Source organism: Morus notabilis, unplaced genomic scaffold, assembly GCF_000414095.1.
Source record: "Morus notabilis unplaced genomic scaffold, ASM41409v2 Scaffold153, whole genome shotgun sequence".
Taxonomy (NCBI): Eukaryota; Viridiplantae; Streptophyta; class Magnoliopsida; order Rosales; family Moraceae; genus Morus; species Morus notabilis.
The window spans coordinates 144,313-158,381 of NW_010356836.1; the positions used below are offsets into that span (position 1 = coordinate 144,313).

At 39.4% G+C, this 14,069-nt stretch overlaps 1 protein-coding gene across 1 annotated transcript in view; it reads left to right on the plus strand.

The window, feature by feature from the left end:
• Positions 1-9,313, plus strand: part of LOC21389356 (putative ALA-interacting subunit 2) — an 11,027-nt gene extending 1,714 nt beyond the window's left edge. Inside the window, exons 5-9 of the mRNA XM_024162255.1 lie at positions 99-215; positions 1,131-1,201; positions 7,663-7,960; positions 8,523-8,812; positions 9,042-9,313. Coding sequence (XP_024018023.1) covers positions 99-215; positions 1,131-1,201; positions 7,663-7,960; positions 8,523-8,812; positions 9,042-9,096 — 831 coding nt within the window. The 3' untranslated portion in view covers positions 9,097-9,313. The remainder of the gene's footprint in view (positions 1-98; positions 216-1,130; positions 1,202-7,662; positions 7,961-8,522; positions 8,813-9,041) is intronic.
• Positions 9,314-14,069: the final 4,756 nt, after the last annotated feature.

Here is a 14,069-nt window from a genome sequence, read left to right on the forward strand (position 1 = left end):
TTCATTTTTTTTTTTTTTTTTTTTTTTTTTTTTGTTATTTCAACCTTTAAAGTGGTCCATACTTTTGAAGATAATATTATTTTCCTATGGGTATGTAGGTTGTTGAAATTGTGGACCATTACGATACAGAATGCATACCTGAGTCATTTAGAAGCAATAAGGTCGCATATATGAAAGATAGCTCAATTCACAAGAATTGTTCTCGGTTTTTGAAGGTAATATTTCTCTACCATGTTATTTCAACCTTTAAAGTGGTCCATACTTTTGAAGATAATATTATTTTCCTATGGGTATGTAGGTTGTTGAAATTGTGGACCATTACGATACAGAATGCATACCTGAGTCATTTAGAAGCAATAAGGTCGCATATATGAAAGATAGCTCAATTCACAAGAATTGTTCTCGGTTTTTGAAGGTAATATTTCTCTACCATCTATCAGAATTTTAATCATGAAGATGGGGGACATATTCACCCTATTCTCTTTTTATTTATGAGAAAGTTGTCCAAGAATTGGCCACTAATATTGAATGTCATGCTTCTCTGTATAATCCTTATTACCTGTGGATGAAAATTTTCTCAAGTATTTAAATGAAACAAAATTTTGCACCCTTTTGCTCGCAAGGGGCAAGAGCATCAGAGTATGGTTAGGTGGATATCTCCGCTTGCGCTTTAATAGTATTAGCAAGATAATTACGTTTATTCAAGGAGCTATTTTGATTTTCATAGTATTAGGTTTCAGCAGTTTTTGAATATCAATTTTGTAATCCTGCCAATTTGTTTCTGTCACACTATTTATCTATCAAAAAAAAAAAAAAAAGACATCTATTACACTATTTGGGGTATTATACCATATTGAAGGAAACAGAGAAAGATATCTAAAGGGTATAGCCATAGGGGCTACTAATTGGAGTTACCTGATTGAGAAATCAAGTCATAGTTTGAGCTGAAATTGAGAGATCAGGTCATAGATTGAGCTGAAACTAGAATTAAGGAATTCTCTAGTAGCTTTACTATAACACAAGAAAATGTGAGATTATTTCAAAATTTTCTCATTCCTTAGCTTTAGATTTTTTTTTTCCTCCTGTTTTTATTTTATTTCTTAATATGGTTGAAACCTTTCCCTTTCTAGATCGAGAAGCATATGAAGGCTCCAATCCATATCTACTACCAACTTGATAACTACTATCAAAACCACCGAAGGTAAGAGTTCTTTTATTTCTATGTTTGAAGTTGGGTATATTCAGAGTCTTACTCTTAAATGTCATGAAAATTTGATAGAACTTGAGTAGATTCGGAAACATAAGAAGAGAAAGAAATGTTATCTGTGAAGATTGACTAAATCTTTATTGAAAATCAACTGAGTTACAGTAAGAATGCGGAACTTCGAGGGTCCGTAGCCTCCCTACTTGGAATAGCTCCAAGATTTTCCCACAAAACAATCACAAATTTTCCCTGCCTTGCTCTAATCCCAGACCCCCCTTTTTATACTCTTTCTTATTTTCTAACGATCAAAACTAACATTCTTCTAGAACAAGCTTCTCTAACAAACTTATTCTCTTTCTTAGAGTTCGTTTGGTAGATGGTTGATTTTGGATCCTGGTTCAGAATCAGTGTTTATTTATAGTGAGTTTGAATCATGATTCAGAATTAGTGTTTAGTTTGGATGATTTTGAATCATTATTTGGAATCTGATGTGATGTTTTAAACTCGAATCACTCATGATTCTTAAACCACCCTCCTCTTGATTCAAGGTGATTCAAACTCTTAATTTTGAATCGTGGTTTCAGAATCATGATTTCAGAATCATAATTTGAACCTAAAATCATGAATCATGGTTCTGGTTCCAGAATCACAATTAGAATTATCCTGGTTTGAATCCTCATACCAAACGAATTCTTATTGTCTACCTGAACTAACAATGTTCCCCAGCAAGCTTCTCTAATAAGCTAGAGAACAATCTTCCCTAGTCACGTGTCCTAAGTACCCTTATTCTTCCTAATGTACACTTGCCGAATTAGTGGCTTATCAATTACTCCAATTGCCCGGTAGATGGAGAGAATCGAGTATCCAACACCTGTTTTGGTGTCACCTGCAAAACCGAATCCTCCGAAAGGAAAGAAGGAAGCGGCTGAGAGGCTACCGCAGGACCAATTGCCTTCTTCAATCATGACACATGAAAGACGAGATGGATTTTAGCATCCGAAGGAAGTTGCAAGTGGTAAGCCCCAGAACCAATGCGAGCTAAAACTGGAAAAGGACCATAATACCGGGGTGCAAGCTTCTCATTCACACGACGAGCCAAAGAGCGGTGGCGATAAGGCTGCAATTTCAAGTAAACCAGGTCACTGACTTCAAAGGATAAATCCCGGCGTTTATGATTAGCACGCAGCTGCATAAAGTGCTGAGCCCTGGTCAAATGTTCCTTCAACTCCGCCAAAAGAGCATCTTGAATGCACAACTACTAATCTAATTCGGAGGTGGCAGTAGAACCTGTGGTATACGCAACCAAGGGCGGAGGATCCCGGCCATAGAGAGCCTTGAAAGGCGTCATCGCGGCAGAAACATGGAAGCTGGTATTATACCAAATCTCAGCCCAAGGAAGATGTGTAGCCCACTGACGAGGAGTACTGGATACGAAGCAACGCAAATAAGCCTCCAAGCAGCGATTGACGACCTCGGTTTGCCCATCCGATCGCGGATGATATGCGGTGCTCCGGCACAAAGAAGTGCCCGGTAACCAGAAGAGTTCATTCCAAAAATGACTCAAGAAGATCCGATCCCGATCCGATATTATGCTCCGGGGAAATCCATGTAAACGTACAATCTCTCGGACGAAAAGAGCAGCCACAGTCTTAGCCGAAAAAGGATGATGGAGGCCTAAGAAGTGTGCATACTTAGTTAAACGGTCAACCACCACCAAAATAGAATCAAACCCACTGGACTTAGGCAGCCCTTCCACGAAATCCATAGAAATGTCTTCCCAAACCCGATTAGGAATAGGGATGGGATGTAACAACCCGGCAGGAGATAGTGTAGAAGATTTATGTTTTTGACAGACAACACAAGCAGCCACAAAAGAATCAACATCCTGACGCATCCCCGGCCAATAAAATTCCCTAGCCATCCGCTTGTAGGTAAAGTGCCCCCAAATGACCGCCAACCTTACTACCATGAAACTCTTGCAGTAAGGTTGGTATAAGCGAAGAATTCTGCAGTATGACCAAATGCTCCTTGAACAAAAGTTGATCTCGTTGTAGTGTGTACCCCTTGTAAGGTGCAGCAACCTTTTGCAAGGCAGACCGAACCTTGGCCAGCTTAGGATCTTCCAAAACCTGTTGATGTAAGGCTGCAATATCCAAGACAACCAGAGAAGTCATAACCATTAATTCAAGTCCACAGGGATGGCGAAAGGGCATCCGCCGCTTTGTTTTCAAGGCCTGGTTTATAGTGAATATCAAAATCATAGCCCAACAACTTGCATAACCACTTTTGATGCTCCATACTCACCAAACGCTGTTCAAGAAGGAACTTTAGGCTCTTTTGGTCTGTGCACACCACGAAACGCTGACCAAGTAAGTAATGCCTCCATTTTTGGACAGCCAACACTATGGCCATTAACTCCCTTTCATACACCAATTTGGCCTGGGCTCTAGAAGAAAGCACTTGACTGAAATAAGCGATCGGCCGCTGGTTTTGCATCAACACCGCCCCAATGCCAAAATCCGAAGCGTCAGTCTCTACCACAAAGGGCTGGGTAAAATCCGGTAAAGCGAGCACCGGAACCTCAGTCATAGCGCGCTTAAGGTGTTGAAAAGCAGCCTCGGCCTCTTTATTCCAATGAAAGCAATCCCGCTTAAGTTGCTGCGTGAGAGGCCAAGAAATGCCGCCATATCCGGCCACAAACTGCCGATAATAGCCTGTCAAGCCCAAAAAACCTCGCAGCTCCTTAACAGTCTTAGGAGTGGGCCAATCCAACATGACTTGGATCTTACTTGGGTCCGTGGAAACCCCTTCCTTCGAAACAATATGACCCAAATATTCCAAACGAGCTTGCGCGAAAAGACATTTCTTTTGATTGATGTACAATTGGTTGTTGCCAAGACTGAAAGGACCTTATCCAAATGCACCAGATGATCCTCCCAAGTCGCACTATAGATGAGGATGTCATCGAAGAAAACTAACACAAAATCGCGCAAAAATGGTTTAAGTACCTCATTCATTAGGGATTGAAAAGTGGCCGGTGCATTAGTTAAGCCAAAAGGCATAATGAGAAATTCATAGTGACCCTCGGGTGTGCGAAAAGCAGTCCTCAGCCTTCATCCGGATTTGATGATATCCCCGATTTCAAATCCAACTTAGTGAAAATCGTGGCACCACATAATTCGTCGAGTAGCTCTTTAATCACCGGAATTGGAAATTTATCGGGAATGGTAGCCTTATTCAAGGCACAGTAGTCCACACAAAATCGCCAACTCCCATCTTTTTTTTGACCAACAATACCGGGCTGGAAAATGGGCTTGTACTTGGCTGAATAATGCCGGCAGCCAACATCTCCTTCACTAACTTCTCTATCTCATTCTTTTGAAAATGAGGGTACTTGTAAGGGCGAACACTAATAGGACCGGTGCCTTCTTGAAGAATGATGCGATGGTCTTTTATTCGACAAGGAGGAAGGCCGGTTGGCATGTGAAGTACCGCCGAATGTTTTTGCAAGAGAGCTTGGAGCCGCTCATCTCCCACCGCTGTTACAGCGCCTATTTCTTCACTAACTAGCGAACTCAATTTGAGGTATATCCCATTTCCCTCGTGCCTAATAGTCCGTAACATAGCCTTAAGGGAAATCTGTGATTTACTAAGGCTAGTGTCTCCCTTCAAAACCACCCCAGTTCCCCTAACCTTGAATTTCATAACCTGCGTTTTCCAATTGACTTGCATGCTGCCCAAAGTTTCCAACCACTGCATGCCTAAAATAACATCTATGCCCCCAAGCTCTAATGGCAAAAAATTTTCGATCACAGTCAATTGTTGCATTTGCAACACCACTTCCTTGCAAATACCCTCCCCCTTTACCGAGTCTCCAGTGCCAATTTGCACCCGAAACTCCATAGTAGGAGTGACCGGCAAGGCCAATTTTTGCACCAAAGCTAAAGAAATGAAATTATGGGTTGCACCCGAGTCAATAAGGATAATTACCTCTTGCTGGCCGATTTCCCCCTCAATTTTCATAGTCCTCGGAGTTGTTAATCCCACGACCGAATTTAGAGACAATTTGATCACCTCGGGCCTAAACACTTCCTCTACTGCCTCCTTGGAATCCTCTATAGCCAAATAATCCTCATCACTGACTAACATAATTCTTAACTCTTTTCTTACATCGATGACCCACTGAAAATTTTTCATCACACCTAAAACATAGTCCTTTGTTCCTCTTTTCCTGCAACTCTGAGTCGGAGAGCTTCCGAAAAGGAACCTCTTTAACTTCTCCGGATTTCCAAATGTTTCCGCTGCACTCCAGGTGCTGGTTGAAGTCCATTGCTGCCCACTTGTTGAGGCTTCCAAAAACGTTGCACCCCCAGCTCCCTCCGCAACAGCAGATTCTTCTCCTCGATGCGCTGCGCGGTAATCCATAATCTCGGTAAGTCCCTCAGGTTTAAGCAACCGTAGTTCAACCCTAATTTCAGCCTTCAAACCATTCACAAAGATTCCTTCCAACACCTCCTCAGGATCATTTTGCAAAGGAGCAGCCGAGACCTCGAATTTCCTGCGATAGTTGGCCACTGTACTCGCCTGCCGAAGAGCCAAAAATCTCACATTAGGTTCCTTCCTGTGAAGAACGAAATCTCTGTAGGAGGGCTGCTTTAAATTTAGCCCAATTGACGAACGGTCGCCGCCGATTTTGCCATTGAAACCAAGGAGCATCTCCTTCCAACGCAATTCCCGCCGTGATTATCCTCTCCTTCTCCGAATAACGGTTAATGGAAAAGAACAGTTCCATACGGAACAGCCACCCATCCGGGTCAATACTGCTAAACAAAGGATAATCCAACTGCTTGCGTCTCACCAGTGACCACTCCTCCCCTTCCCACGGTTCGCAATAGTCGCCGGTAAATCCCTCAGGATTACTGGCCGGTCCGTACTGCAGAAAATGCACTTCGTCCTTCTGAAAATTTCCAGCATTGTCAGGACCCCCCGTTGGCCTCCTTTACGGCAAACTCCTACCGGAAGGTTCGCCGAACCTAAAAACGTCGCCCCGACCATCCCATCTTGGCCTGGGTCCTCCTCCCAAAGTCCGAAATTCTCACTCCCGAGCCAAGATTCCGTCTGATTCCGTCGGCTTCCCCAGAAATTGCAACCTTCTACCTTCCGCGCGTGACGGTCTCTCTGTTCGTTCCAACGCCGCTGCCATGTCCTCGTTCTTTCCCTCGATCTTCCACTTGTACCGCCGTTCCACGTGGTTCCCCATGACCTATCGCTTCACCACTTACGCGAACTCCGGCAACGTTCAAATCCACCGTCCTCGGCTCCGCCATGAGCTTCGCCGTCAAGACTCGCATCTGCTCCTCCATCAAACGGCGCAGATCCGCCATATTCTGGCTCATCTCTGCCGTAACGCAATCGATCCCCTTTTCCACCGAATCTTTGACCTGTTGAATTTCTTTTTCCACAGTATCGAACCGCTCATCCGATTTCTTTCTCGCTGCCATGTCCCAGAAAGGGCTCTGATACCAAATTGATAGAACTTGAGTAGATTCGGAAACAGAAGAAGAGAAAGAAATGTTATCTGTGAAGATTGACTAAATCTTTATTGAAAATCAACTGTGAGTTACAGTAAGAATGCAGAACTTCGAGGGTCCGTAGCCTCCTGGAATAGCTCCAAGATTTTCCCGCGAAACAATCACAAATTTTCCCTGCCTTGCTCTAATCCTAGACCCCCCTTTTTATACTCTTTCTTAGAGTTCGTTTAGTAGATGGTTGATATGTTTGGTTTATGTATTCAGAATCATGATTCAGAACCATTCTCGTTTTACGTGTATTTTTTGTGAGAAAAAACACTGTAGAGAACCATGAATCATGATTCAGAATTAGGGACGAATATAGGAAACAAACGTTATTGATTTTGAATCATGATTCAGAATTAGTGTTTGGTTTGGATGATTTTGAATCATGATTTGAAATCTGATGTGATGTTTTAAACTAGAATTACTCATGATTCTTGAACCACCCTCCTCTTGATTCAATGTGATTCAAACTCCTGATTCTGAATTGTGGTTTCAGAATCATGATTTTAGAATTATAATTTGAACCTAAAATCATGAATCATGGTTTTGGTTCCAAAATCATAATTAGAATTATCCTGGTTTGAATCCTCATACCAAACGAATCCTTATTGTCTAACTACTTGAACTAACAATCTTCCCCAGCAAGCTTCTCTAATCAGCTAGAGAACAATCTTCCCTAGTCACGTGTCCTGAGTACCCTTATTCTTCCTAATGTACACTTGCCGAATTAGAGGCTTATCAAAATTCTGTTCAACCAAATAGTAACTTACCTTCAAAATTTCTGTTAATCATTTATCTTTTTCGTGCTATAAGCTTTATCCCTTTACTCTATGCTCACTCAACTTTTATTTCGTTTTCCCTTGAATCTTTTATCTTTTTCAGATACGTCAAAAGTAGAAGTGATCAGCAACTCTTACATGGACTTCAGTACAATGACACAAGTTCCTGTCAGCCTGAAGAGTTCAATAATGGCCTTCCGATTGTTCCTTGTGGCCTAATAGCTTGGAGTTTGTTCAATGATACGTATAAATTCATTCGTGGGAGATCGGAATTAAAGGTTAATAGGAAGAACATTGCATGGAAGAGCGACCGAGATCACAAATTCGGGAAGCATGTATATCCCTTCAATTTTCAGAATGGAACCTTGATTGGTGGCAAAAGATTAGATCCGACTGTTCCTGTGAGTATTAGCAATGTGTGCAAAGTTACTACCATCGCCTTCTCTCTTTCTTGTCAACTGAAGTCGAATATGATGCGGCCAAATTATGATATTTTATACCCTCTGGCATTTACTCCAACCTATCCTTGCAATTTTTCCTTCTCCCTAGTACTCTAAATTTAATGTTTTTTGGGCTAAATACTCCAACATGGATGCGACTCATCACCGGGCTCATACTCTAAATTTACTTTATTTTTTTGTGGCTAAATACTACTAATAGAAGAAGGCCGCACTGTCAAAGATGCTTTAACTTCTTGTCTTAATATCAATTCCATGTCAATATAGAGACTTACAAGGAGGGGATCTAAAATGTCAATAGATTGATCATGCTACTAGCTCCAAAGTCACTGCCTAGGCCTCCATTTTATACATTGAGCTAGAATTATTTGAAGAAGTGATTTGCTGATGTATGACTCTCATTTTTCTGTCATTTTCTTCGGCTAAAAATGGTCTCTAACAATGTCTTTATGGTTTCTCTTGTTCTCTTCTGAATTTTATTGGGTTGGGATTCGTTATCAATTAGCTAAGTGATCAAGAAGATCTCATAGTATGGATGCGTACCGCTGCTCTCCCCAGCTTCCGGAAATTGTACGGTAGAATTGAAGAGGATTTGGAAGCAGATGATGTCGTAGTAGTCAAGTTGATGAATAATTACAACACTCACAGTTTTGGAGGAAAGAAAAAGCTTATCCTTTCAACATCGAGCTGGTTAGGAGGAAAGAATGATTTCCTCGGGGCGGCCTACATTTTTGTGGGTACATCTTGCATATTCATCTCTCTCGTCTTCTTATTGCTACATATGAAAAATCCAAGGTAAATTTCATTGTAACGCATGATTTTGTCTTTTACATATCCATTACACATTTCAGATCATGATCCTTTATAAGTAAAGCAAATATCTTTACTGGTTCAAAATTCCAGATAATGTCGGGTCTGCTTCCGTCCGCAATTTCATTTTATCTGCACATTGCTTCTTTTCTTATAAATGGTCTTGTTTCTGGCTTCAAGGGATTAACATTTTGTTATATTTATGACCTTGCAGGCCTTATGGGGAGATTTCTTATCTCTCTTGGAATAAGAAAAGTATTTCCAGTTGACAAGGAGATTTTATGCTCTGTAAAATTCTAACCAAGATGGTTCAATTTCATCTACAACTATTGCTGGGTTCTTATAGGTTTCTGTTAATATTGTGAGAACATGTAAGAAAAAAGAAGGGAGAAGTTCTGTTACGGAGAAGGAATGAAAAAGCCTTGTTGCGTTTTGCACACAATGTACAAGTATAATTATATATTTGATTCATTATTATTGTTGTTACTTATACATCCATATTTTATAAATTGAAAAATTATTATTAATAATATTATTTTGCATTTTGGAAATTTAGTTTGAAGTACCTTATTTTCTGATTTGTGCTCAGATTCATTTTTTTATTTTGCAGATGGTAAAGAATTCGCCATAAAAGAACTCCTTGCATTATAAAGAGGCTTGCAATATTTTAGGTTAATAAAGAAGCTTAGTTAGAAAAGGTAGTACTTCATTTCAAAAAAAAAAAAAAAAAATTCTATTTCTAGATTTTGATTTACCAGCTAATTTATAATGTTTTTTTTTTCTTGGACAATTTGTTTGGTAAACAAAGTAGGAGCCGCTCTAAATTTTAATACCATGTAGTACAATTTATCGCAAAAGGAAGCGTTTCTTCTTCTTCTCCGCTTCTCTCTCTCCACCTTGCATGAACCTCCATTGTTTTTAAGGATCTCGATATCCTTAAAGATACACATGAGAACATGAAAATCTCATGCCAAGTTTCTGTGGTTGGGTAATGAGAAACACCTGTTAGTTCTATCCTTGAAATTCCCAGCTACTTTCAAATTTTTGAGAAGTAATATATGTTCTATGAAGAATTTTTTTTGCTGAGATTAAAAAATAGGGACTTTCTTTGGTAGTTCTTATAAAAATAGATTATGGATAGTCTCTTACTTTTCAACCGTCAGATTTGTATTAGAATCTGTCTATTTTACATATTTTTTTAATCTGATGTATTTTGATTAGATCTAACGGTCAAAAATTGAGACTACTGGTAGGACGGACTACTAGAAAAACTCTCTAGAAAATATGCAAAATTAATAGTACACATTTTTGTTTTGAGAATAGGAAATAGGGACATTCTCTAGTACGTCAACATACTGGTAGGTCAGGTTTTCTATCCGTCGGATATGCATAAAATAACATAAAAGTCAAAAAGTACACACATCAAATGGTTAGAAAAACTTAGCCTATCGGTATGCCAAGCATACCGGAGAATCTCTCTAGGAAATATTACTTATGATGAAAAGGTACATATAGGGTTCGCTGATTCGAGTTTTTAATTCGAGTTGAAATGTGACTTTATGTGAGAGCTTTTTACTGTAGTAAAAAAGTTAGATGCGACTGTTTCTGAGAGTTTTTTACTGTAGCAAAACTTGAATTCTAAACTTGAATCGGTGAAATGAACGGGGCTATAATAATTCACACCCTAGTAGCCTTCTACTACAAGAAACATGACACTGATAAATAATCAGTTCTACCTGTAAATTTGAATTAAACACTCATGTATAATGTGCTTCACAAATAGAAACTTAAAGTTCCCAAGTATTAAGTACACACATGGCTCTTTAATAGATCTTCTACAAACCATAAAAATGTCTAATTCGATGTAAAAAATCCTATAGACTATCACACGAAAAATTACCAAGAAATAAATCTAACGGACAAAAAAGACAATCAAAGAATAGATAAAGACAGAAACAAGTCAAGTAAAAACCACAATTATTACAAATCTAAAGAAAACATACATAAAAAGAAGAAAAAAAACAACGCAAACAACAATGGTAAAGCTTCCGACCTTCAAAAGGCGGTAACAACAAGAAAAGTCGGCACTGAATAATGGAAAAAACACCATCGACATTCCACCAAACAAACGCACGTGCAACATATGCACAACCAATGAAACCACCTAAAACGGCACTTCTGCCATCATCAGATGCACCACACCTCCTAGGTTAAGACCTCAAGAGATCAAAATTTTAGAGAAACAACGCGCTCAAAATGACACCCAAAAACAAGCAGCACATTGACCCCATTTTGTCTCAGATTTTGGCACCTATCCCTAATTAAAAGAACAAAAATTTCCCCCACCACCATGTCAGCCTCACCATTAAGAGCTCATGAACCGAAACAGAAGGTTGGCAAGCTGCCATAGCTCCATTCAAAACACTCGTTTTTAAGGGTCTTCGAAAAACTGACCAAACCAAATCAAACCAAATTAAACTTATTGGTTCTATTATAATTGGTTTGATCGATTTGAAACTATCATTGTTTTATTTGATTAATAGTTTAGATATTTCAAACCATGAAAACTTATGAAGGGGCCAAAAATTATTTCATAACCTTTTTTAAAACATATCTCTGTCATATTTCTCTACATTTTCGTTCATATTATCTTTAGGGATACAACAAATATAGCCACATTTAGGGTCCAATCCAGTAAATAACTGTTGTACGGAAGCATGCTGAGCGGCGATGCGAAATGATAATGAGAAAGAGAGAGAGAAAACAACACCAAAAATTTGACAGTACTTGAATACTTCAAATGTTACAAATGCTCAAAGTGCTTACAAATGAGAACTTCTTCTTTGAATGCTTCTGTTCTCTTCGATGCTTCAAACTATGCAAATGCATGGCTATTTATAGCCAAAGGAAGCCAACGATGTAGAATAAAGTTGTGGCTGAAATTCATTCTCACCAACTCTTTCAATATGTGTGGCTTACATGCAAGTGCTCTAACTTATGTTGCTAAGCTATTCCACGTGAATGATTAAAAATGAAAATGCTCCATATTTGCAATCATAACGATTATTATATATAACCATTGTCTGCCAACAAACATCCACTTGTTGACTAATCACCTTATATGGTGATAATTGATGCCACATTGCCAACAATCTCCACCTTGATTTCAATTTTCACCATCTGCAAAACAAAGTAAGAAAGTAAGTTTCCAAACGCACCTAATGGTGCCACCACCCAAAGGTGTTTAAATTTTCAGGATGTTTATCAAGTCCAAACAGAGTTTTAACTTGGTTGCTATTATCACCTTGGTCAACATATCTATGGGATTATCAGCAATCTTAATCTTATGAAGCAGAATCTTACCATCTTCAAGAATTTCTCACAAAAAATGGAACCGAACTTCGATATGCTTCGTCCGTGCATGGTATACTTGATTCTTGGCTAAGTGGATAGCACTCTGACTATCACAATACGCCGAGATGTGCTTATGGTAAACTCCCAATTCACCAAGTAAACTTTGCAACTAAATTGCTTCCTTAACATCCTCTGCAACTGCCATATACTCTGCATCTGTTGTAGACAAAGCAACTGTCGACTGTAAGGTACACTTCTAACTTATTAGAGCTTTCACAAGCATAAACACATAGCCAGTAGTTGAGCGACGCTTGTCCAAATCACCGACATAGTTGGAATCAACATATCCAACCACACAATGACCAAGTGAATCATCTCGCTCAAAAAACAAACCAAAATCCAAAGTTTTTAGAATATACCTCAAAATCCATTTCACAGCTTGCCAACGTCCTTTGTCAGGATTATGCATATACCTACTCACTATTCCAACATCATGTGAAATGTCGGGCCTCGTACACACCATTGCATACATCAAGCTACCAGCTGCATTTGCATACGGAACCTTTGACATGTACTCCTATTCCGGATATGTGCTGGGAGACATAGCAGAACTAAGCTTGAAATGAGGAGCAAACAGAGTACTTACAGGCTTTGACTGCTCGGTTAGGCCAAAATGTTGTAGTACTTTCTTCAAATACTGCTTCTGCGATAGACAAAGCTTGCCCTTCTGTCTATCCCTGCTAATCTCCATGCCGAAGATCTTCTCGGCTTCTTCAAGATCTTTCATCTCAAACTCTTGATTTAACTGAGCCTTCAACTTGTCAATCTCTGCTTGGCTCTTAGATGCAATCAACATGTCATCGAGGCACAAGAGTAAGTAAACAAAAGATCCATCTTGTAGCTTGCGAAAATATACACAATGATCATACTTGCTTCTCGTGTACCCTTTCCCGATCATAAAGTTGTCAAATCGCTTGTACCACTACCTCGGAGACTGCTTTAGTCCATACATCGATTTGTTCAGCTTGCACAACCAATCTTCTTTACCAATCACTTAAAATCCTTCTGGTTGAGTCATGTAGTTTTCCTTCCAAATCACCGTGTAAGAACGCAGTTTTCACATCAAGTTGAGCTAGCTCCAAATTAAACTGTGCTACCAAGGCTAACAAAATTCTAATGGAGGAATGTTTCACAACTGGAGAAAATACCTCATTGTAGTCGATTCATTCAATCTATGCATAGTCCTTCATCACTAATCTTGCCTTATAGCGTATATCGTTCTTGTCAGGAAATCCTTTCTTCTTTGTAAATACCTATTTGCACCCAATTACCTTCTTATCCCTCGGTAATTTTGTCAACTTCCAAGTCTCGTTCTACTGGAAAGATTGCATCTCTTCTTCCATAGCTTTCTCCCACTTCTTACTTTCTGAGCTTCTAACTACTTCTTGGTAAGTAAGAGGAACATCATCATCTATTACTGGAAGTGCAAAGGCCACCATGTCAGCAAATTGAGCAGGTTTCTTGATTTCTCATCTTAGCATTCTATCTGCAATTGGCTCTAGCTGTTGTTGAGGTTCTTAGGTTGAAACCTCTTCTTCTTCTCCAAGTTCTCCGATGCTCTCCTCTACCATAGAAGATTCTTCATTTGCTAGAACAAACTTTGTTGCATCAAAATACATCTGTTGCAGAATTTGCTCCACCTACTGTGTAGTACCAACAATCACCTCTTTCAACATTACAGATTCATCAAAGGTGACATCCCTGCTAAAAATTATATTCCTTGTTTCGAGACACCAGAGATGGTATCCCTTCATGCTCGAGGTAATCCCTATGAACAAGGCTTTCTTAGCTTTCATATCAAACTTTGATTCTTTTACACGATAGTAGG